The following is a 23,282-nucleotide window of genomic DNA, read 5'->3' as shown; positions in this document are numbered from 1 at the left end:
CGTGCTGCAGCTTGCCATAGAAGTTCTCCGGAGCGAACTTCGTGTAGTTGAAGACTTCCTCGGGCTCGAACGACGACAGACCCGCTTCAACTTGCGCTGGACCCGCTTAAGTGCGACGCCCATCAGCTGCGATCTTCCTCCATGGCCGCCGCGGACGACGCGGCGCGGCCGTCGCGCCCGCCGCTGCTGGTGCCGTCTCCGTCCAGCGCGGCGCCGAGCGAGCGCGGCCGCCACTCGCGCAAGGTGACGCGCGACATCGCGGCGCTGGACTTCCTGCAGAACATCCCCATGCGCTCGGAGGCCGCAGCCGCTGGCGACGCCGACGCCGACGCCGAGTCGGAGGCCGCCGCAGCAGACGCAGACGCAGACGCGGCCGACGCAGCGGCCAGCAGCGCGGCGCTCGCGGCCTCCAGCGGGGCGTCGAGCGCCGGCGAGCCGGAGCCCCTGGCCGGCCGCCGCCTGCCCGGCATGGCCGCCACCGTCGTGCACGTGCCGCCGCTCTTCCGCTACCGCTTCACCACCAAGTTCCCGGCCGCGTCCGCCGTGGTGCGGCGCTGGGAGGGCGTCACGGCCCAGCAGGGGCTGCTGGACGCCAGGCTCTTCTTCTCCAGGGGCTGCGGCTACCCGCTGGCCACGTCCACCATCATCAACGTAGGCGCCGTGTATCCATCCGTCCGAGGCTGTAGCTTGTCCCCCCCACGTGTATACTGACGCTCTGCTGCTGCTGCTGCTGCTGCTCCGCAGTACAACGGCAACGAGACGACGGCCAGGCGGAGGCGCTTCGCGTCCATGAGCGGCCTGGCGCTGGAGCGGCCGTCGCCGAGCCGCTACGACTGGCGGGGCACGTCCTACTTCCGCCTGCTGCACGCGACCTGGTCGGCCTGCGACCCGGACCGCGACCGGGAAGACGCGCACCCGGAGCGTGTGCCGTACTCGGCCAACTTCCTGGACGACCCGGAGTTCCGCCAGGGCCGGCACCGGCACGTGGTGCGCGGCGACAAGAGCCTCGGACCCATCATCTCGAGCATCCTGCTGTTCGTCAAGCCGCACGAGCTCAAGGACGAGCTCAACCAGAAGTTCCAGGAGAAGCACGCGTGGTGGCTGCAGGACCCGTCGCTCTCGCTGAGCAAGCTGCGGCACCTCAAGAGGGAGGCGCTCATGTGCAGCCAGCGCCTGGACCTGGAAGTGGCCACGGTGGCTCTGGCCTGCGTGCTCTTCGAGAAGCTGGTGCTGCAGCACTACGTCACCAAGGTCAACCGCAAGCTGTACATGGCAGTGTGCTTCCTCCTGGCTGTCAAGTTTAACGAGCCCTGTGCGTCGGACGAGCGCAAACGCGTCACCCGGCAGCTTCTGGAGGACATCGACCGGGCTCACGCCCTCCCGTCCCGAGACGTCCTCACAGCCGAGTTTACAGTTTACGCGCAGCTTTCCTTCAACCTGCACGTCCCGATAGCTGAAGTGCACCCGCACTTTGTTCGGCTCTTGAAGCTCATCGAGAGCAACCCGCGCAAATACCTGGACGACGACGTGTTCACGTCTTACTCGGCGCTGTTGGCAATGGAAGAGCAGGCAGAGAACCTCGGCATGGTATTATCAGACCCCCTGGATGGATTTGATGAGGCGACAGACAACGAGGCACGGTTAAGTGATGAAGAGGACGATACGGAGCGCGCAAGTGGCACCGACAACGATACACGAGGAAGGAAACGGAAAAACTCTGGCAGCGGAAGCAAGAACACTACCGATGACCCATCGATGTTTCCGTGGCACAATGTGTCCTTTACGCAGTGGTGGCGAAAGCGCCGCAACTCGCGAGAGCGGCATGAATCACCGCCAGCTAAGGCACCGTTGGCGATTTGAGGTCAAATCATTCATTAACTACTTATCTCCTCTGACATTGCATTGTTCCTTCCGTGTTGTTTACTCAAACCCGAGCAGTATGTTCTCCGTGCCTTCTCCGTAGACGCGGACGCGCTCGAAAAGGACGCCCATGATTTCAGCCCGGATGTGGTGAGGGACCGTCACCGCCATTTCAGGATCAGCAGGCAGTGCGATTCCTAATCGCACTGCTTTTCTGCTCTCTTGGAGGAATGCCTGCATCTCGGTCCAGGTAACGTACACAGTCTGTTGCTGCTGCTCCGTGTCGCTGTTGAAAACCTCCACCCGGAAGAGTTGCTGTCGAGGAACGTGGAAGATGGAGATGAAGAAGGACACATAGTGAATCGACCGTACACCTTGGTACCAGAGTTCCTGATTTTGTAGTGATGAACCTGGAGCCGTTGCTGGGGCAGCCATCGCCGTCGGCACAACGGACTCCATTGCTGGAACATGGTGCGACGTTATTACGGCTTGCATCGCACGGAAGTCCTGTTCGAGCTGGGAACCAGGATTCTCGGTAATTATATCTTCACGAGCTTTCCACTCGTTGTAACGACGAGCTGTTGTGTTAGTACGACGCTGGCCAGTTTCTCGCTCTAAGTCGCTTACAAAGCGCTCTTTGTGGGCACTTCCACCCCCGCGTGGTCGTTCTGGTCGCATCGGCATCGGAGTATTGGAGACCACCGCACTTTTCAGGACGCGAGGTGTTTGAGGCGACATCACCGAGGCGCGTGGAGAGGCAGTATACACATTACTGGATGGTGGGCGGAATTGCGGCAGGACAGTTTGCTGCTGAGCCTGCTGTTCCAACTTTTCAAGCTTCAGTCTCAATGACTTGGATTCTTCACGAAGCTCCTGCACCGTCGCTGCCTGTGCGATTTCCATCTCCTTGCGTTCGTCGAGCAGACGCCGGTAGTACTCTTCGTTGAGTCTAAACTTGCAGGCCACGTTTTCTCGAGCTTCTCTTTCGCGCGCAACTTCCAGCTCCAGAGCGAGCAGTTTCTCCTGATCGACGGCGAATCCCCCGCTAACTGCTGCCGCTTCCAGTTTTTCATACACGCGCGCCAGAGCCTTCTCCGCTTCTTCTTGCCGAGTAAGAAGCTGGACCTCCGCGAAGCTCATGAATTCACGATGTGAGCAGAGCGCGAGATCGATCGCGCACTCGTTGTCGGCTGTAGCTCGCGTTACGGCATCAGCCATCCACTTGGCAGAAGGTGCTTTCATAAATGGAGGAGGGAGCTGGTCATCGTCTCTTGCTACCTGTTCTAGAGACTGCACCAAGAACTCTTTCAGGGTCTTGAGCTCCTTCACACAAGCAAGCACAGTCTGCGTGACGTCGGTGGATACTTCGGATGCGTTGCCTGACAGAGTGCGTGATGTAGCAGTCGACGTCGCCGTCGCTGCAGGTGCCGCGCTAAGGATGTCTGTCGTCAAGCGAATTGCCTTGTAAATCATGCTGATTGCTGTTGTGTTTCGCTTGGCGAACTTTTCCAGCAGCTGGGTTCTCGTCTTAGCAGCAGAGAGCGATGAGGAGGCATCAGACACGAAAGCATTACTGGTTTGCTTGTGTGATTCGTTTTCCGCATGCACGAACGCTGCCAGCTCTAACTGCTGCGCCTGCTTGTGGAGCTCGGCGGCTAGTCGCCTCTCGTGCTCTTGCGTTGCTTGCTCAAGAGCTTCAGCGTGCGTAGCTGAAGCTAGAGCTACCGCACTGTCACGAGCCTTGGTGACCTCTTTCAAAGCGCGAGCGTGATCTTCTGCTATCTGCGTTTGGACATCCTCGTGTTTTCGGATCAAAGATCGACGCTTGTCCTCTTCCCCCAGCAGCATCCTATCCCATTCACGCTGAGAAGCGTACGTTGACTCTTGCCATGACATCAGCGAAGCTTCCAACCGTTCAACTTTCGCGCTCAGTGTAGCAATTACGCATTCATCGGCCGCTATCTGTCGAGACAACTGCTGCTCCATGGTTTCTTTCAGAACTTGATTGGCTTCCCGAGCTTGAGCTTCAGTTTGCATGAGCTTGCGATAAACCTGTACTCTAAATGAAGAGGAAAAAGGAGTCGTGAGACTTGCAGCTGCGTTATCCGCATCATTTCTGGAGTAGAGGTGATTTTCCTCGAGGAACTTGAGTTCTTCCTGTAGTTCGGTAGTCAGGTCAGCAACTTGCTTTCGTGCAATCACGAACTGCTCGTAGATCTCCATTGCACTTTCAAAAGCAGGGATGCCGTGAGCAGTGAGGAATGCTTTCTCACTCGCCACTGCCACCTCCCGGTCCATCTTCTCTTCAACCAGAGCATTCTGGCCTGCAAGAAGAGCCTCATACACGGCAAGTCGCGATTTTTGAGGGACCTTGAGATCAAACACCAAGTTGTTGTCCTGCAGAAAGCAGTTCTCCTCTGCGAGATCATCATCGTTCTGCCGTAAGCGAGCTTGCGAATCTACGAGACGTTGGAATACATCCAGGCGGATTGAAGAGAGTTCCAACGCTGCTGGAACGCTGTTAAAAGGAGTAGTACTTTCGCTGTTTAGAGACACAAGAGCGTTCTCTTGCAAGAATTTATACTCGTGAGCTGCACAGCTTTCAAACTCTTGTTTTGCGCCAAGCAACTTTGCGATTTCATCGTGAAGCTTCGTGTATACTTTAATGCGTGAAAATTCTCCATTTTGAGCGACACCCACAACCGAAGAGAAAAGCTCTTTCGACTCCAGGAAAGCTCGTTCTTCAGCTAATGAGTTCTCTATTTCTAGTCGCGTTTCTGATAACTCTTCCTCGACGCTCGCGAGTTTTTCAGTTTTCCGCCGGATCTCCTCATTCAATGAGAACTCCATTGCATTCTTTTCAGATTTTAGTGAAGCTTCGATTGCGCTTTTCTCGGTCAATAGCGAGGATTCCATTGCCACTTTCTCAGCCATTAGAGAGGCTGCCATCGCATTTTTCTCGGATCTTAGCGAAGCTTCCATTTCATTTTTCTCGCCTCTTAGTGAAGTTTCCACCGCGACCTTCTCAGCATTCAGTGAGGACTCCATTTCACTCTTCTCTAATCGCACACGATCTACACATTCCAACAGTCGATTGTAGACACCAATTCGTGTGTTCACTGACAAGGAGGCGCTTGTGCCATCACATGCTTCATTCTCCTCGGGGAGAAGACCGCGCTGGCGTAAGAATACGATTTCAGCTTCCACATCAGCCTTTCGTTGCTGGGTTATGTCGCAAACTCGTTGCTGTTGCTCGAGAAGTCTCTGGAGCAGTTGGAGTCGAGGCGAAGTTTCTTCGACTGCTATTTGTGAAATTTGCGCCTGCAAGGCAGCAAGTTTGAAAAGCAGCTCGCCCTCTTTGGACGCTTCCTCGAGCAGATGATCTCGATTCTTCTCCAGCTTTTCAAGATCACCCGTTAGACTTAGTTTATCTTCCATCAAGCTCGTGTTGGTACTCGTCAACGTTTCGACTTTTGCTAGCAATCCGTTCACACGATCCCTTACATCTGCGGTCGATGCCACTGATTCCGGTTGTGGAAGTACTTGTTTCATCCACCCAAGAATGTCATTATAGCTGCGCAGGTCGTCAACCACAGCATCCATCTCACCTAACAGATCTTCAACACGGTTAGTCATTCCTATGGTCTCACCCGATACGGTTAAGTCCAGCGGCTCAAGTTCAGGAATGGAAGCGCTCTTGGAAGAGCGCACAGATGACGACTCGCGTAGCTGCTTTGCCTGTCGAAAGAGTTCCTGCGCGCCTATGAGGAATGGCGGTAATTCCTCGATAGGGTTCTGAAGTCCAAGTAGCTCTTTGCTCTGCTCCACAAGCAAGAATCTCTCGTTGATCTCCTGCACGAGTGCTTCAATGTTGATCGCTGCAGGAGAATTATTTTCACGGTCCACCCGTCTATCTTCGACTTTTACTTGCTGTAATAAGTAATCGTAGTCTTGAAGGTGCCGTGCCATGTCTCCAATAGAGGCCAACACAGGACGTGACATCGATTCAAGCGACTCAATATCACTTTTACCGATAGACGTTGCCGACTCGGACGGGTTTGATCCTCCACCGTACGAGTCTGGGAAAGAACGACAGCTCATTTCGTCTGTGTCGCGTGCTGATCTTACCTGAAAGAGGGCCAGTCGCGCCGCCATTCTCTCAAGAAGAGCTACGCCTTCTAGAAGTGAGGCTAATTCCTGGCGAGGATCCTTCATCTTAAACAGCCGACGTGAAAGTGATAGCAGTGCGCAGTGCTCTCGAACCAGGCTGCTGATCTCCGTCCCAACACTAAATGCGTGACTCCTTGAACCACCTTGCCTAGACTTCGCAACCCAGCGAGCAGTTTGGGATAGCAGACGATGGTGGTCGCTCATTACGAGTGAGATGTCCATGAGTGAGTCTGCTAGGAACGGCGAAGGCAGCCGAGATGAAGATTTCTCTTCTGGTGAGGCGAAAAATGCGTCTTGTTGCCTGTCGCCCTCCTCGTTAGAGAATTCACATATACTTTCATCGAACCCTTGCATCGCATCGTCAACAGCAGCAAGTTCAACGTCGATTTGTAATTCTTCAAGAGTTGAGGCGGGAGATGGAGTTCTCGTCAAAGCCCGCAGCGCTTCAAGACTTGATCTACTGCTCTCATTGCTTGCTAGATCACCTTCGGTTTTGCTTTCAGCACTCAGGATGTTTTGTGCGAAGTCTGCCATGAGCTGTAGTTCCTCCACGAAAGCGAGCACTGCTGTAACCTTGTTCTCGAGAGTTGGCGGCGGGTCCGTAGGTGCAGGTTGGCGGCGTGGACTACCAAGTTTTGGTTGCAGCAGTTCAAAGTGCTGAACGATTTTCATTAGCTGCTCGATCGCTTCAACGATATCATCAAGCGAGGATGTATCGTCATGTGAAAGCTGGAGCGCAATCTTGCAGCGCTGAACAAATGCTGTAACTTCTTGTCTTGCAGCGAGAATCTCAGCACTTCGAAGGTAGTTACCCATTGTCAGCAATGAAGGAGTGTCAGCGTCGAGCGAAAACCCTTGCGAACTATTACCTACACTATTTGTCTCATCGAGTACCTCTAAAAGTTCCTCCCATTCATCGAACAGAATTGCCAAGTCTTCGAGTCTCACAAACTTGTCGGTTCTTGTAACTTCTTGGGCACGAGCTAGTACTTGTCCGATCACAGTAAATAGTCCCCCGACGTCTGCCATGGACTGAATATCGTCCTTTAGACAGCTCGACTTTGCGTCCAGTATCAGGTTCTTGTTTTCTTCTAGCATGGCAAGCACCTCACGACTCCGTATGAAAGCCTGCTCTAGGTCCTTCGGTATTGCAAGCACATCGAAGAGCCCACCAAGGTTATCTAACAGCTGTATCCATACACCTGTGCTAGTACCCTGTATCTCTGCGGGTGTATTTGATGAAACAAATATTCTACCCACGTGAAGCTTCAGTCGCCCAAGCTCACTCAGGATAGACGAAATTTTCCGGGACGAAGGAGTACTCAAATCTTTGTCACCAGATAACTGTTGCACTTGATCAAGAGCAGCAACTACTCGATCATATTCTTGCAAGCGCTCACGAACATCGTCGACGCTCGCGACGGCCTTGTTAGATTCTGGCCGTCCGTCTGGTCCCTGAGGAGCCACTCCTCGATAGCAGCGCATGGCGAAGAACCCCTTCAAACACTCGAGCAAATCACTCTCATCTTCCAGTACCAACCTCGAAAGCTCATTCAGCTCGACATGATAAGCCTCCATCACATGCGTCTCTAGCTGTTGCCGAAGCAAAGCAACAAATTGCTCACTGGACCGTGTGCTCTTGCTTGTCTCCAGCAGAAGATTTAGCTCTGGAGTGACAGAGAACATGTCAATAAACAATTCCTGTCAGCAAGCAAATAGTTTTTCCGCATTCCAAACCGACTTACCTTTGCGGACATTATCTATCGTAGCGTTCTTCGTCACCACAACAGCATCGCGGTCTAATACTTCCTGTTGTGTATTCTGCAAATGTGTCTGTAGCTCGCTGATCTCAGTCTTCAGCGCCACGACAACATCCTCGACATTTTTCAGCGCATCCAGCTTGTCACTCAGCTCTGTATGCACGGTATCTAGAGCTGCGTTATGCCGCTCTTCTTCGGCTCGAGATCTCTCCAAAAGTTCATTCACTTTCGTCAAGTGCTCCTCTGTCAGCCGCAGACGAGCTAGCTCAATATTTTGCGTGAAAGTCTCATTGAGTTGGTCCACCATCGTTTTGTGCTCCGCGATGGCATGTTGATATCGTTCTTCTGCTAGTTGTCTATCGCTTTCTGTCTCTGTGCTGTGCTGCTGCTTGATTTCTAGAATGGTTCGAGCATGCTCTGATTCTTTTTCCTTAAGCGCTCGAGCATGTTCAGACTCCCTCTCGCTGAGCGCTTGCGAGTGTTCAACCTCCATATCCATGACAGACCTAGCGTGATCAACCTCCATCTGCCTCATGCTCGAGAGAGTTTGGGCTAGCTCTGCTTCGATCTGCGAGTTTAGAGATTTAAGCGTGATGAGTTGCTTGCTGAAAGACTCCCCGGATCGCGCCGCGTGATTCGTCATAGATGCGATCTCTTCCTGATGAGCCACGTGAGTTGTCATAAGTTCCAACGTGTGCGCGCAAACTACACGTATTTGTTCGTTTGCTGCTTGTTTCAACAACGTTTGCTGTTGGTTTATAGCACGAGACTTCACTCGTTGTTGGCCTCGAAGCTCCTCATTTTCCATTTGCGCGTGACGGGTGGCGCTGCGCTCTTTGTTGCTCTTATCAGCAAAATTTTCGTCAATCTCTTTCAGTTTGCCTTCGTATTCCTCCTGCAAGAGGCCAAAACCATCGTAATGCTCCGCTCTTAGTTGATTCACGTAGTTTTGATGGGTCCCAATTAGCTGATCCACTTCGCTCCGGTGATCTTCATTCACTTGGGCAATTTCTGCGTCGCGGTCTTCCTCCAGCCGATCGATATCCATACGATGGTTGTCCGTCAGCTCAGTAATCTGGCTGATATGCTCTAATGTGATCCGTGCGGCTTCGCTACTATTAACGTCTTTTAGTCGAGAAATCTCCTCATGATGGCTTTGTTCAAGACGAGTCAGCTCAATTTGGTGATCTTCAGACAACCTGACTATCTGGGAAAGATGATCTTGCTCCAGCTGGGTGATCTGGTTTCGATGAGCCTCAACCAGCCGAGCAACCTCGTACTCACGGTCTCCCTCAAGTCGAGCAACCTCGTCACGATGCTCTTCGGTTTGCTCGGTGATGTGGCTGAGACGATCTACCGTCAGCTCTGAAACCTGGTAGTTGTGATCATCTTTTAGCCGAGTCACTTCGTCCTGATAGCTTTTCCTGAGTAGTGCTGTTTCGGTGCAATGATCTTCGGTTAAAATAGTGATTTCACTGTGGTGCTCCTCAGTCAGACGGACAATCTCACTGCGGTGCTCTTCGGTCAGGTGAGTAATTTCACTGCGGAGTTCTTCGGTCAAATGACTAATTTCGCTGCGGTGTTCTTCGTTTAAAGTAGCAACCTCACTGTGGTGCTCTTCAGTCAGATGAGCGATTTCACTGCGATGCTCTTCAGTCTGCTCTGTGACGTGGCTTATTCGGTCAATCATCAGCTCCGAAACCTGGCTACAGTGATCATCTGCCAGTCGACCCACCTCATCGTGATGAGTTTTCTTCAGTATATCGATTTCATGATCATTATCCCCAGTCAGTCGAGCAATTTCCCTGTCTTGTTCTTCGGTCTGCTCGATGATGTGACTTAAGCGATCTAACGTCATTCCCGACAGTTGGCTGCGAATATCGTCTGTTAATCGATCGACTTCACTCTGGTAATTTTTCTTCAGTAACTCAACTTCATGGTTATGGTCGCCAATTAATCGAGCAATATTCTCGGCATTGCGTTTGTTCACGCGAGTAAGTTCACAGGCATGGCTTTCGTTCAGGCGAGCGATCTCACTGGCGTGATTTTCGCTCAATTCAGTAAGGTGGCTGAGTCTATTCACTGTCATCTCTGCAACCTGGTTGCGGTTGTCGTCGGAGAGTCTTTCAGCCTCGTCTTGATGACATTTCTTGATCACCTCAATTTGATCGGCATGGTCTCCAGTCAAACGAGAAATTTCGCTAGCGTGAATTTTACTCAGGTGAGTAATCTCATTGGCGTGAGTTTCATTCTGCTCGGTGATGTGGCTTAGGCGCTCTACCGTCATCTCCGAGACCTGGTTGCGTTGATCATCAGACAAATGATCCACTTCGTCTTGGTGACTTTTCTTAAGCAGCTCGATTTCACGTGAATGATCTTCCAGTATACGAGCAACGTTGTGAGCGTGATCTTTAGTAAGGCGCGCTATCACTTGAACATGATCTTCATTCAGGCGACCTATTTCGCTTTCGTGCTCTTCGTTCTGTTCAGTGATTTGACCGATGCGATCTACCGCCAGCTCGGAGATTTGGCAACAATGATCATCTGTTAGACGGTCTACTGCATGCTGGTGCGCTTGTTCGATGAATGCGATTTCACCGCGATGTTCTTCAGTCAGACGAGCAATTTCTTCGTCATGCTCCGCCTGTAAACGCAAGATTTCGCTACGATTAGCTTCCATCATGCGAATTACTTCGTCGTGATAGTCTTCAGTCAGCTGGGTGATTTGGGTGCGGTGGGCTGTGGTCAAGCTTACGACTTCCTCAGCATGCTCCACCTTTAGGCGACCAACTTCAGTTTGGTGTTCTTCAGTCTGCTCAGTGATCAGGCTAAGGCGATCTACTGTGAGTTCAGAAACTTGGTAGCGAAGGTCTTCAGTCAGGCGGTCAACATCGTTTTGATGACGTCGCTTAAGTCGAGCGTTTTCGCTCTCGTACTGTTCCGTCAGACGTGAAATCTCACTATGGTGCTCTTCTATCAACTGAGAGGATTCGTTGGTCAGCCGAGCGATCTCACTTCGATGTTCTTCGGTCATCTGGTTAACCTGGTCGAAGTGATCCTCTTTCAATTTGGTAACAGTGGTCAGGTTGTCCTCTGCCAGCTTGGTTACCTGGCTAAGATGGTCTTCTGTCATCTGAGCAAGTTGAGCGCGGTGGCTCTCAATCAACTGAACAGCTTCGCTGCGATGTCCGTCCGTCAGTTGCATGACATAGTTATCGTGCTGTGCCATCAATAGGTCAAGTTCCTGCCGCTGAATATCCAAAGACAGTTGCAAGGCCTCACATTCCTTGGTTTTGGATTCAAGATTCTGCTGCAACGATTGAATCGTGCCCTGATTCTCTTTATTCTCCTTCTCGCGCTGATCGTTCAACAACGAAAACTGAGCTTGGAGCTCAGTGTGGGCGTTGTTAAGTGATTCCAGAGCGTTTTTAATCTTCCGCGTGTCAGTCGTCTGGTCTCCCAAGTTTTCCTGCAAGTATGTCAGCTCCTTTTTCTTCTCGCCCAGAGCGTGCTGCAGGTCAGCTATTTCACTGGCTGCTTGAGCGCCCTCTTTTCGCAAGCCCGCTATTTTTTCTTGTAGGTCCTCGGCTCGACTCACTATTGTTCTCTTCTCCTGCTCAATCGAGCATATCAGCTGGTTTTTCTCAACGCGAAGGTTTTGAAGACTTACATCCAGGCAACTGTTCTGCTCTAGCAACTCGTTCTTGGTGCACATGAGCTCATAGGCATTGCTCAATGAATCCTCAATTTCCATCCGTGACATATCCAAGTAATGCTTCGCTGCGCTTTCCGATGCGTGCAGATGATTGTGAAGACCAACTATCTCCTGCTCTTTTTCCTCAATGAGCTTGGTTTTTAGACCAAGCGCGTCATTTGCAGCATGCAATTGTCGATCAGTGTCTTCATATCTCTTTAGAGTTTCATTGAGCCCCCGGATCTCGTCCTCAAGATGCTCTTTCTCACTCGTTATACCCTCCAGCGCTACGGTGGTGCTGCTCAAGCGCTCTTCGACTCCTTCGAGATGCCGAATCATATCCTTTGCAGCCGAAAGTTCCAACATGTGAAGGTGCTTGTCGGATCGCAGGCGCTCATCCTTTTCAGCTGCTGTGTCTTCCAGGAGCTTCTGGAATTGGAATTGAATTTCCTCTGCATGCATGGTTTGAAGCTCCACGTTTTCATGAAGCGTTTGGGCCAGATTGGTCAGGTTATTGAATTGGATTAGGAGGCGTTGCTTCTCTGCTATAATTGTATGCTTCTCTCTTGTCACGATCACGAGCTCCTGCTCTTTGCCTAATAAGTCATCACAAACTTTCTTCATCTCTTCTGTCGATTGTGTGGCTTCTAGTCGCAGCAATTCGATCCGGCGTTGGGCCTCTTCGCCTTGGCGCTGGGCAAATGCTAGTGACTCCTCTAGCCTTTCAATGGTTTGTTGACAGAAATCATTCTTCTGTTTTAATTCACTCTGGGTGCCGTGAAGGCGACGAATCTCGCCATTCTTCAGCTCGATTTCTCCTTCCGTGTGCTCCAACTGCAGCTTCATATCCATTTGCATGCGTTTCATCTCCAAGCGCATGTTCTCCATGTTCAGCCTCATGCTCTCCATTTTCAGCTCTGTGTTTTCCAGCATACCTACTTTCTGATTCATTGACTCCTCTACCATAGACAACTTGCCAGACTCCAGGCGCAATGCATTCCTCGTGGCTTCTAGCTCCTTCGCCTTCGAAGATAATGTCTCCGTGGTCAGCTCCAGTATCTCCGTTTTCGTGTTAACGGTTTGGACTGTGTCCAGCAAAGCGCAACGTAATTTCTCGATCTCATCGTCTCGGCTCTTGATGACAAACGTAAGCTCCAGAATGGTATTTGCCTTCACCTGGAGGTCTTCCACAGCGGTTTTTAAGGCTCGAGTGGTATCGTCCAGCGTAATATCCTTTCCCATATTGAGCTGATCAAGACGCCATATTTCGCTTTCCAGCTCACAGAGAGCCATATTTTTCTGCTCGACTAGCTCCAGAGATCGCTCAACATATAGCTCGAGCTGCTCCCTCAGCGCAAATTCGCTAGCTTCTAGGGCATCGATGCGTCCTCGTCTACTTTCCAACTCGGCATCTTTTGCGCATATTTCGTCTTCCGCCTGCTTCTTTTGCTCGCGCATCGCCATCTCCAAATTCAACACTCTTGCTGAATGCGTGTCCCGCAATTGCGCTACCTGTGCTTCATGGACCCTTGCATTTTTTTCGTTTTCCTCTCTGCTCGCTTGCTTCAATGCTTCAAATTCAGTCTCGTAGTGAAGGACCAATGCATCCTTTTCACGCATCCGCTCATTTCGAAGCGATTCCAAGTCCGATTCGTACTTGGTAATCAACGCCTCTCTCGCTTTGGCTGCATCTCCCTCCTTCTGGTCAACTTCTGCTGCATGCGCTTTGACCACGGAGCGCAGCTTGTCTTCGTACGACGATCTCGTCTGTGATAGCTCCAGACTAGCAGTCGCCTTAATGGTTTCAATCTCTGATGCGTGAGTCTGCAGGAATAAGGCCTTCTCGCTCTCTGACGTATCCCTTAAACTCTCAAGCTCCGACAAGTACCGTTGATGAAGCTCTTGAATCTGCACAGCATAGTCTGCGCTACTAGCTGCTAGCTCGTTACGCAATGTCTGTGTTTCTTGCCATCGACGGGATTCCATTCGATCTGACTGCTCAATCTCAAGCATGCGCCACCTTGCGACTTCCTCTGAAGCCTTTTCGAGCAACTGATCTTGTTCTCGTGTGTAAAAGTACTTTAGTCGCTGAAGAGCTTCATTGCTTTGCTCCCGGTGCTCTTGAAGCTCCCGCGTTGACCTGTCCGCTAAAGCTGCAAGATTGGCCGCTGACGTCTGCTTGAGCGCTACAATTTCCGCTGTCAAGGAAGTTTTCACCGCTGCTAACTCACTCGTCGATGTCCGATGAAGCTCTGCGAGATCTATCTGCGAGCGCTCTTGTAGCTCTGTGTATGCGGCTTGAGAACGGGAGCGAACTTCATCCAGCTCTTCCTGAGCTTTGGTCTGTAGTGCTTCAAGGGCAGCTTTGGTGGAGCGTTCACGCTTCTCCTTGTCCGCCAAGTTTGAATCCAGAAGTGCCTGTATTTGAGCTTCTGACTTCTGTCGTAGCTCTTTCAGCTCATCCAGATAATTTTGCTCCATCCTATTGTACTTCTCTTCAAGCTCTGCAACTCTGTCACGGAAGTTATTGTCGGAATTTTGTAGCTCGCGCTCGTGAGCTTCGATAATCTTGGCCTTCTCGACAGCATGTGCCTCCGACAATGCCACCATCTCCTCTGCGTTGTTGCCCATAGCAGCTTCAAAGCGGTTTGCCCTGTGATAAATAACGAAGCACATGAATCAACATAGACAACTCGCCCAATATAAGTATAAACAAAAGTGCGTACATGTCATTCTTGGCATTTTCGTGTTGCTGATGCAGTGTAGCAATATCCGACGAGAGATTTTGCAGGTCATACCTGTCGACAAAATTCGCCCCCGAATGAGGATAAGTTAGCTTTGTTAGCCAAAGCAGGCAAAGTAGAACACAGGTAACGTACGCGGTCTGGTCAAAGACTTCCGAGATATTTGGCATGAGGTTGTGCATGTGCTCCAGGTGTTGGTTAGCTGACATGGAGATTTCGAAAAACTTGTTGTTGTTCGCCGCAAGCCGCTCCATATCAACACGATAGCGCTCTTCGTTTGCGCTGATGCTGTCTTCCACAGACTGCAGGCGCAACGGAGTAGACATAGTGGTCGAACTGCTCTCGGAGCTATTGTTTGCTTCTGGTATTGCAAAAAACGACGCGACCTGAGAACCTGTGGGCAACTCTGGGGCGGGGTTTCTCGGAGTGCACCAAGCCGCTTTCGCGTTGGGGCCCTCGAGTTCGTCCCCATGGAATGTTGGCGAGCTTACTTCGCTGTTAGCTGCCTCCTTCGTAGATGGTCGTCTCGGAGGAAGCTGAAGCGCTAGACCACCGTTCTTTGCTGAGCTTGGCGACAAAAGTAGCGATGGAGCGTTAGGCTTCTGGGGTAAATCTCCGCGACGATCGATTCTTGGCAGGACAGAAGGTTGAGCAGTCCCTGGGGATTGCTGGTTCTTTGGTGCTGCCAAACGCGACGCCCTCCCTTTCGCACCATACGCCGCCTTCGTTGAGCCGGAGGCCGACGCTTTCGATCGATGCGCGTCCGCCATCGCGAGCTGTACGCCCGAGCCCCGCTGTGCGAATATCTGTTCGTGTGCAGGGTCGCCTTTCGGTCAGCTGGGTAGTTACAAAACGTTCGTCGCATGACCATCGTTTGCTCTCTGAGCCACAGTGCAATGCTCTGCTAGCGCGTCCACATGCTCGTGCAGAGGAACCTACTATTCAACTTTAGTGCACACTTATCGTAGGGAGAGCTCCGACTGGAAGCACTGTGCTGTAGATACTGCCAACTCTGTATTGCTTGGACAAGTTTGCTTTCAGAAGGTACACTATGCTACTTGCTTTGAGTGCGATATCGAGCAGAGGAGAGGGCATCCTCAGCAACGGAGTACGAAGGCTGGTGCATCAGTGCCTCCACGACAGTGATACGACTGCGGGGGGACGGGGTTGCTGCCCGCTTCAAGCTCGTCGGAGTATGTACGCTGAGCTTGTTGTGAAATTGGCTGTTGCCGGACTCAGGTGCTACATATTCGCTGCATTTCGGCGCCTCACTTCGCTGTGTATGAAAACTTGGCTTGACTAAACCAGCAGCTCGCGAGTGGTGAGTAGGGGGCATAGGGTGAAGAGGAGTGCACAATGTCACCGGATGCCAATCCGAATTGGGCGCTACACCGACGACCGCATTCCAAAGCTTTCGAGCAGAAGACATTGATGAAGGGGAGAATTCTGTTGCTGCTGGAAGTTCGGGCGGCCGCAATAAATTCTGGTAAAATACCCCTTTCAGTACTAGGGGCTGTCGTTCCGCTCGGGTACGGGCACCCCTGTAGCAGAGCCAGCAAAGAACGAGGGTGAGATAAATTCCAGCAAAAGTAGGAGTATGATGTACCTGATACGATTTCTGCGAGTAGCGCGAGCCACATTTCTCTGGGCCGTCTTCATGCCCTGACTAGCATAGTAGGTGACAAGCTTCTCCAACCAACTTGGTGTGTCCTGTATTACCTGCATTGAGTCAAAAGTACATTCAGCGGTTGGCGTTGACGGACTTGTAGGTTTGCTCGATGAAGAGTTCGACCCCAATCCAGTTTCTTCCCTAGGTGGATGCCCTTCATTGTCACCAGGAGACCCTCGTCTTGCTTCATGGTGGCTGGACGGCATTGTAGCTACTACAAATGCTCGCCAGCGTGCCACTTCGGCCTTGCGTTGTATTAATCGTTCTCGCTCGATTTTCCTATCGAAGTTTGTGCCTTGACCTGAAGCACTAGTCTCCTCAGCATGCGTGACAATGTCGGTATGGGCCCACCCGCACGAAACTTTTCTGACGCGCTCTTTCTCGGGCAGATCGATGGCGTGAGGGGTAAGATGCGATCCTACCAATGCACTGTTGTCTCTCAGATTCAGCCCCCACGTGTAAGCTTTTCCTGCACCCGTCACACATGTCGTATGAAACTCGCCCAGCGCAGCATCCTCTACCCCCTCGGCAAAAAGCGATGGAGTGGCAAGCAAGAACGGCCGGGACCGCGGTCTTTTATCCTTACAGCCCAGTTGCCCGAAGTCATTCGCACCCCAAACGTACAGCAAGTCACTGTCAGATATCACCGCCATGTGCCTCGCACCACAGCGAACTGTTCGTGCACGGATGGAAACCTCTCGTAGCAGGGGTATCAGTGTTGGAGTAGCTACACCTTCACCAAGCTTGCCATCACCTAGCCTGCCGTCGTCACCGCACCCCCAAGTATACACATCACCATTACTGAGAACACATGCGCTATGGTTCTGACCCGCTGCGAGATCAAGGATACTTTGGTCACGCAGTGATTCCACCGCGATCGGTGTACAGCTTCGCCAACCTTTGTGCTGCTGCAGCCGATGCCCAAGGCCCAACTGGCCTGCTTGGTTGTATCCCATCCCAAGAATTTGCTGCTGATGAGTAACGAATAATGTGTGCGCAGCTCCACACGCCACATGGGTGACGTTGTTCCCGCCACGCTGTACTGTGTGCATCACGCGCAATGCTCGTCGATGTGAGCTTAGCGTGGCTAGTGCAAAATGCACTTCTTCCGGCTGTGTACGGGGCGCAAAATCGCCTAGTCCAAGCTGCCCGTACTTGTTGCTGCCCCATGTAAACAGTTTGGCCTGGCCGGTGATCACTGCGACGTGGTGCTTCCCACACGAAACATGGGCGATGCTGAGCGGTTCCCTTTGGAAGTGCAAGGGGAAAGTGACAACCATCTGAGGCGTGGGAGACGACGTCATGGTGCCGTTACCCAGCTCTCCGTTCGTGTTCAACCCCCACGAGAGCAGCGTCGTCCCCCTGGGCTGCACGACGGCCGCCACGGAGAAACGGTAGCCGCTGGCCAAGTGGCTCACGCACCACGAGGCGCCCTGTGCCTCCGCTGCATCGTTGCTCGTCTCCTCGGGCAGAGCGGTTGAGATGTCGAGCCTCGTCGAGTGCGCGGGTCCCATTGCCGCCGCCTTGCGCTTGGTCATGAGCCCACCGAACGTCAGCAGCGGACGCTCGAGGGGCGTGGCCTCTGTGTGCACCACCACGTCGGGTGCCACGGACCGGTCGTAGTTCCTGTCGAGGCTGAAGAGGCGGTGCGAGATGACGATCCACTGCGTGTGGTTCTCCAGCGCCTCCACGCGCACGAGCTGCGGCTGGCGAAAGTTGTCGGGCGTGAAGCGCAGGCGGTCGGACGAGAGGCGCACGGAGCCGGCGGCGTCGCTCGGCAGCAGCAGGTGCACCACCACCACGGACGTGCAGGGCTCGCAGAGCCACAGAGAGTAGACGGCCGCCGCCCCGCCGAACGCCGCGCGCACGCAGGATGCGCTCACCGCCAGCGCATCCTGCCGCTCGAAGGCGGCGGCGCTGGTCGCCGGCGTCATGAGATGGTCGACTCGGCTGAGAGTGCTGGTTGAAGTTGGAACGGTTAAACGCACACAAAACGCACGCAACTGGACGATGTTGCGCGAAGGGCGCGTGAAGGGCCCAATTTCGTCCAATGTGAGTCGCTGAAATATGGTATTGGTCAAAATTCGGCTAGTGCGCTTAAGTGCGCTTTCCGCGGGTGTTGTGGCCGAGAAGCGCAAGCTCAGTAGCGAAAGCGCCGAGCGGTCCAGAAGCAGCCGAGCCCCACACATCATGATGCACCGCAGCCTGTTGCGATCCGGAAGCGCCGTGACCAAGCGCATGGCGCCGCGCCCCGCGTCGGGCGTGCGCCACTTCCGCAAGAGTGTGTGACGCGCCGTCCTGCGCTGGCGTCCTGCGGACCTGCCGCCGCCCGCCGCTCTGGACCCGCGCGGCGGCGGAGTCCAAGGGGCGCGTGTTGATGTGGCCTGGACTGACATGTCGTTGTGACGCCGCTCGCTTTGATTGGTCTGCAGGCGCCCCCACCAAGTACACGGAGAACAAGGAGCTCTCGGGCCTGGCGGGCATCGTGGAAGGTCAGACCCACGTCCTCGCCCACAGGTTGGCCGCAAAACTAACGTCACGCTCTCTCTCTCGCTGCCTACAGCCGACAACCACGTGCTCTCGGTCAAGCTGCAGCACCTGACCAGCGTCGGCCTCATGGCCACCGTGCCACTGGCCTTCGTACTGAGCCCGTCGCCGCTGGCGTTCCCCGTGGACCTGGCGCTGGGCGTGATCCTGCCCGTGCACGCGCACATCGGCATGAACAACGTCATCTCGGACTACGTGCCCAAGAACGTGCGCACGATCGTGCGTCTGGGCTGGCTCGGCGCCACCTCGCTCATGTTCCTGGGCCTGCTGCGCGTCAACCTGGAGGGCCCGGGCATCACGGAGGTGGTCAAGACCGTCTGGCGGGAGTCGCCCAACAAGAAGAAGGTCGAGGCCTAGACCGGCTGCTGATCTTCTCCTCTCGTGCAGGGAAAGGATGGCAATCGAAAGAGTGTGAGAGTGCCACGCGAACTGGAAGCCGAGATGAAGGCACAAGAAGAAGCCGCAGCTGAGGTGGTGCATTGTAACTCCAACTGAGAAGCATCTAAATACGACCGACCTTGGGTCCCAAGCTCTCTAGAGACTGCCGCTCCATGAGCAGCGTCGTGTAGTGTAGCGAGGCGAAGCAGCTCCTGAGCATTATCCTGCCGCCTCCTGATTGGCCGGAGTCGGTAGCAGCAGAGTAGCATGGCCATCGACGACGACGACGCCGTCCCCCGCTTTCGAGCATACGGTCTCGCACTCGACGAAGCGCTTGCGGACTCGCACCACGCGTATGCGGGCCGTCACCAGCTCGTCCACCAGCAGCGGCGCCCTCCAGCGCAGGTCCTGCTTGACGTATACGGCGCCCGGCACCGTGCGGCCGAAAATGGTGGCGAAGAGGGAGGCGGACAGGAGACCCTGCACGACGGGCTTGCTCTCGGCCGCGTGCTGGCGGGCGAAGGCGGTGTCCACGTGCAGCGGGTTGCTGTCCCCCGAGAGCTGGGCGAAGGCGCGCGTGTCCTCGATGGAGAAGGCGTGCGTCACTTGGGCCTCCACGCCCACTGCTGGGATGGCCCCCGCCTCAAGCTGCGCGTTGGCACCACAAAGTCAGCCCGTGCAACGCGTCAAACTTAGTACTGCATAAGACGCCCGCACTTGCCTTGGTGAGCCCTCCCTCCACCACGAAGCGGCCGCCAGAGGAGCTCGAGGCCCGACGAGCCCATGGCCTCAAGCGCGGCCACCGCCGCAGCAGCATGTGCACCCGCTTCATCTGAGTCGTACCTAAGTGAAACGGTAGTTTGTGTGGACGCACATCACGAGCGGAAATGCGGCGACTGTCGACAACAGCGGCGGCGACTGCGCCTGCGCGCGCCTCGCGTCTGTCGCTGGGGCGCCTGTTCCAGCAGCAGCCCATCGGTGAGTCTCTTGCAGTAGCGCTGCAGTTCCGTGCGGGTTCCGTCCAGGCGCTGATGCCTGCTGTGTCTTGCCACCAGAGGAGCTGCCGGAGCTCCGGAGCATCCTGGCTGTGCAGAACCTCGTGGCGAAGATCCCAGAGCAGCCCAAGCCGCGGTGTCTGAGCGAGAATGGCGCGTACCGCCAGTGGATAGAGACCTACCGAAGCAGCAACGCGTTGGGCGCCCAGACGCAGCTGGACAAGGACGCCTTCGACGCGTTCGTGAAGGAGGCGGGCGAATACCTGCAGAAACAGGAGGACGAGGCCTTCCAGGGCTGCGACAAGGTTGGACCCATGGAGGAGGAGGAACTCGGCAGCCCCAAGGCGGAGGCTTTCGTGGAGGCAGTCAAGCTCAAGCTCTCGAGGCACATGTGCGCGCAGGCTGCGGCCAGCTTCGAGCTGCTCGACAAGGATAAGGATGGTGGGCTTGGATCGCTATCTGGTTGCGGTTGAACAAGTTCGTCTGACGAATGATGTGCTTTGACTCACATCGCGGTTGACCAGGCAAAGTTCAGATCGAGGAGGTTGACAAATTGCTGCAGGTTGCAGCTCTGGGAAACTGCCCCGAATGGCTGAAGAGTAAGTGTTATGTCATAGTGTCGGCAAATTGGGACTGGAACTGACTGTGCTTCGTTCGTAGGCCAATTCCAGCTGTACGATGCAGACGGAGATGAAGTCATTAATGAGGCCGAGTCGAAGCTTATTTTCGACTCGATGATTGCCACTCAGAAGGCGGTGATGACCGAGATTTTTGCAACCCATGTAAGCACCAAAATGCGCGTTTTGTTTTACATCATCGCTGATCCTGAGCATTTGCTGCCATCAGGTCGTTAACCTGCCCAAGAAGCACGAGAAGCTCTTTGCCACGAGCTTGTCCGAGGAAGATTTCAAGTCCAAGATCCCGGAGAAGGTGCGCTGCGTCTTCCACTTTGCCAACAAGCTGGACGAGGAGCGCAAGACGTACGACTGGGAACTGTTCGAGGACTCGCAGGTACGCTGTGGTGCTTTTGGCTGTGCGTGAGTATCGAATCTAATCCGTACGTTACAACGGTGTGTGTATGTGTGTGTGTCCTGTCAGAGAGCAGAGTTCCCCGAGTTGAACAACCTGCTTGCCGTGTACGCGAAGGGTTTCTACGACGAGAGGTACGGGTGTGGACACAACTGTGGTGCGAGATAGGGGGAGCTGACACGTATGTATACATGCGTCCTGTCGGCGCAGATTCATTTTCTACGAGCGCAAGCAGGAGAAGCGCAGCACGCGGTACAAGGGGCTGCTGCTCGCTGCGGCCATTGGTGTGGGCGACTACGTCGCGGCCGTGATTTAGAAACGCTACGACGCAAACCAACTGGAGATCTGTTCCGGTGGTGTGCGCCAATAACACTTTTCCATCAATGCTGTCGCGCTAGCCTAGCTCTGCATTTGCTCCTTGCAGACCAAGCCTGCTCGCTTGATCACTGTGTTCGATTGTTGGCGCAATTTGGTGCTGTATACACTAAATAAAACGCAATGTACCCACCGGTTTTGCAAGGAATATTGGAAATTGCAGCACAAGTAAGTAAAGCATAGAGTACAAATTTCTATGTTATGTAATATCGAATTTCGCCGTCGAAGACGCTCTCTTTCTGCAACGGCGCCACGTGTCAGAAGGCATATCTTGCGCCCGCTGACACGCGTTCTCGCGCTCACTTTGGATTCCGACGAGTCCTGCGCAGCCAGCCAAGCAGTCCAGTCTACGCAGGCCCGACCAAGAGAATGATGTTCCTGAAGCAGGCGGCGCGCGCGCTGGCGCTGCTGTTCGCCGTGGCGCTTGTGGTGCGCGCGACCGAGTTCGAGGAGGTGGACGACGTGCTGGTGCTCACGGAGAGCAACTTCGCCGAGGCCGTCTCGGGCCACGACACGCTGCTGGTGGAGTTCTACGCGCCGTGGTGCGGCCACTGCAAGAAGCTGGAGCCCGAGTACTCGGTGGCGGCCAAGAACCTGAAGGAGCTGGACCCGCCCATCCGCCTCGCCAAGGTGGACGCCACGGCCGAGAGCAAGCTGGCCGAGCAGTTCTCCATCCGCGGCTTCCCCACGCTCAAGTTCTTCAAGGGCGACGTGGACGCCGTCAAGGACTACGACGGCGGCCGCACGTCGGCTGAGATCGAGAAGTGGGTGGTCAAGAAGTCGGGCCCCGCGGTCAAGATCGTGGAGAGCGCCGAGGAGCTCGAGGAGATCAAGGAGGCCAACGACGTGGTCGTGTTCGTCGTGGTCGATGCCGAGGAGGGTGAGGCCCGCACGATGCTCGAGAAGCTCGCGGACGCCGACGACTTGGCCGTGTACGTGGCCTCCACCAGCAAGGACGTGACGGAGGACGCCGCCGCGGTCAACAAGGTGGTGCTGTACAAGAAGTTCGACGAGGGCAAGGTCATCTACGACGGCGAGTTCGATAAGGAGGCTCTGGGCGAGTTCGTCAAGTCCAACAGCCTGCCACTCGTCATCACGTTCACGCAGGACAAGGCCCCCATGATCTTCGGCGGCGACATGACCGAGCACGTGCTGGCCTTCGTCGACACGACCAAGGACTACGTGTCGGGCATCGAGGCGGCCTTCAAGGTGCCGGCCAAGGCCAACAAGGGCAAGCTGCTGCACGTCATCATGCCCAGCACGGAGAAGCGCATCGTGGACTACTTCGGCCTGAAGGACGAGGAGATGCCCGCTGTCATGCTGGTGAACATGGCCGGTTCCATGAAGAAGTACGGCTTCGACTACAAGGCCGACGACTTCGTGGCCAAGATCGAGGACGGCCTCGCCGAGGACCTGGTTGCCTTCGAGAAGAGCTACTTCGAGGGCAACCTCACGCCTCTGCTCAAGTCTGCCGACCCCGAGGACGACAGCGACGAGGCTGTGAAGGTCATCGTGGGCACGGAGTTCCAGGAGCGCGTGATCGACAACGAGAAGGACGTCCTGGTGGAGTTCTACGCCCCGTGGTGCGGCCACTGCAAGGCCCTGGCCCCCAAGTACGAGGAGCTGGCCGAGAAATTCGCGGATGTGGACAGCATCATGATTGCAAAGATGGACGCCACGGCCAACGAGATCGACCACCCGGGCGTGGACGTGCGCGGCTTCCCGACGCTGATCTTCTTCCCCGCCAAGGACAAGCAGAACCCGATCGTGTACGAGGGCTCGCGCGACGTGGAGGGCTTCACGGAGTTCCTGAAGACGAACGGACGGCTCGGAGCACGGCGCGGAGAAGGAGGAGGCCTCGGACGAGGACGAGGAGGACGAGGAGGAGCAGGACGCCAAGGAGCAGAAGAAGGAGGGCGCCGAGCACGAGGAACTGTAGAGAGGCTTTTAGGTTATTGTTTTGCTGCTGCGTACAGAGGAAGACACAACGTAAAAAGAGAATGCAGAACTGGATGAGCTTGTGATTGCTGTTGCCTGTCCAATGCAAAACACGTATGTACT

General features: G+C 54.4%; 8 protein-coding genes across 10 annotated transcripts; 4 read left to right on the top strand and 4 right to left on the bottom strand.

Annotated features, from left to right (window-relative positions):
• Positions 1 to 141: 141 nt before the first annotated feature.
• On the top strand, positions 142 to 1,860 carry IUM83_18242 (Cyclin ik3-1/CABLES; the record flags this gene model as incomplete). Its single annotated transcript, XM_067943230.1, has 2 exons — positions 142 to 651; positions 745 to 1,860. The coding sequence occupies 2 exons, from the start codon at positions 142 to 144 to the stop codon at positions 1,858 to 1,860; spliced, it is 1,626 nt and encodes a 541-aa protein (XP_067785900.1).
• A 60-nt stretch (positions 1,861 to 1,920) lies between these two features.
• IUM83_18241 (uncharacterized protein) lies at positions 1,921 to 3,333 on the bottom strand (the record flags this gene model as incomplete). The annotated part of the gene is made up of 1 exon (XM_067943229.1): positions 1,921 to 3,333. One exon carries the CDS (start codon positions 3,331 to 3,333, stop codon positions 1,921 to 1,923), a length of 1,413 nt encoding a protein of 470 aa, XP_067785895.1.
• A 4,067-nt stretch (positions 3,334 to 7,400) lies between these two features.
• IUM83_18240 lies at positions 7,401 to 14,554 on the bottom strand (the record flags this gene model as incomplete). Of its 3 annotated transcripts, XM_067943228.1 has the most annotated exons (5): positions 7,401 to 7,485; positions 7,571 to 7,697; positions 7,776 to 14,137; positions 14,211 to 14,282; positions 14,364 to 14,554. In XM_067943228.1, 5 exons carry the CDS (start codon positions 14,552 to 14,554, stop codon positions 7,401 to 7,403), a joined length of 6,837 nt encoding a protein of 2,278 aa, XP_067785896.1. The 3 variants fall into 3 exon arrangements, with proteins under 3 accessions (XP_067785896.1, XP_067785897.1, XP_067785898.1); XM_067943227.1 differs by lacking the exons at positions 7,401 to 7,485; positions 7,571 to 7,697 and having other exon boundaries at positions 10,640 to 10,646; positions 10,727 to 14,137; XM_067943226.1 differs by lacking the exons at positions 7,401 to 7,485; positions 7,571 to 7,697 and having other exon boundaries at positions 13,566 to 13,624; positions 13,716 to 14,137.
• Positions 14,555 to 15,734: 1,180 nt separating this feature from the next.
• On the bottom strand, positions 15,735 to 17,831 carry IUM83_18239 (RCC1 and BTB domain-containing protein 2; the record flags this gene model as incomplete). The annotated part of the gene is made up of 3 exons (XM_067943225.1): positions 15,735 to 15,769; positions 15,842 to 15,894; positions 17,053 to 17,831. The coding sequence occupies 3 exons, from the start codon at positions 17,829 to 17,831 to the stop codon at positions 15,735 to 15,737; spliced, it is 867 nt and encodes a 288-aa protein (XP_067785867.1).
• Positions 17,832 to 18,087: 256 nt separating this feature from the next.
• Positions 18,088 to 18,801, top strand: IUM83_18238 (uncharacterized protein; the record flags this gene model as incomplete). The annotated part of the gene is made up of 3 exons (XM_067943224.1): positions 18,088 to 18,178; positions 18,330 to 18,389; positions 18,461 to 18,801. The coding sequence occupies 3 exons, from the start codon at positions 18,088 to 18,090 to the stop codon at positions 18,799 to 18,801; spliced, it is 492 nt and encodes a 163-aa protein (XP_067785915.1).
• A 240-nt stretch (positions 18,802 to 19,041) lies between these two features.
• On the bottom strand, positions 19,042 to 19,654 carry IUM83_18237 (MaoC-like dehydratase; the record flags this gene model as incomplete). The annotated part of the gene is made up of 2 exons (XM_067943223.1): positions 19,042 to 19,470; positions 19,544 to 19,654. The coding sequence occupies 2 exons, from the start codon at positions 19,652 to 19,654 to the stop codon at positions 19,042 to 19,044; spliced, it is 540 nt and encodes a 179-aa protein (XP_067785862.1).
• Positions 19,655 to 19,709: 55 nt separating this feature from the next.
• On the top strand, positions 19,710 to 21,162 carry IUM83_18236 (uncharacterized protein; the record flags this gene model as incomplete). The annotated part of the gene is made up of 7 exons (XM_067943222.1): positions 19,710 to 19,800; positions 19,878 to 20,258; positions 20,342 to 20,416; positions 20,478 to 20,599; positions 20,664 to 20,828; positions 20,916 to 20,980; positions 21,057 to 21,162. 7 exons carry the CDS (start codon positions 19,710 to 19,712, stop codon positions 21,160 to 21,162), a joined length of 1,005 nt encoding a protein of 334 aa, XP_067785861.1.
• A 428-nt stretch (positions 21,163 to 21,590) lies between these two features.
• Positions 21,591 to 23,160, top strand: IUM83_18235 (protein disulfide-isomerase domain; the record flags this gene model as incomplete). Its single annotated transcript, XM_067943221.1, has 2 exons — positions 21,591 to 23,009; positions 23,068 to 23,160. The coding sequence occupies 2 exons, from the start codon at positions 21,591 to 21,593 to the stop codon at positions 23,158 to 23,160; spliced, it is 1,512 nt and encodes a 503-aa protein (XP_067785925.1).
• Between the last annotated feature and the right edge of the window lie 122 nt (positions 23,161 to 23,282).

This window comes from Phytophthora cinnamomi, assembly GCF_018691715.1.
Source record: "Phytophthora cinnamomi strain GKB4 chromosome Unknown Contig73, whole genome shotgun sequence".
Classification (NCBI taxonomy): domain Eukaryota; phylum Oomycota; class Peronosporomycetes; order Peronosporales; family Peronosporaceae; genus Phytophthora; species Phytophthora cinnamomi.
This window is presented reverse-complemented; position numbering and strand designations above follow the sequence as displayed.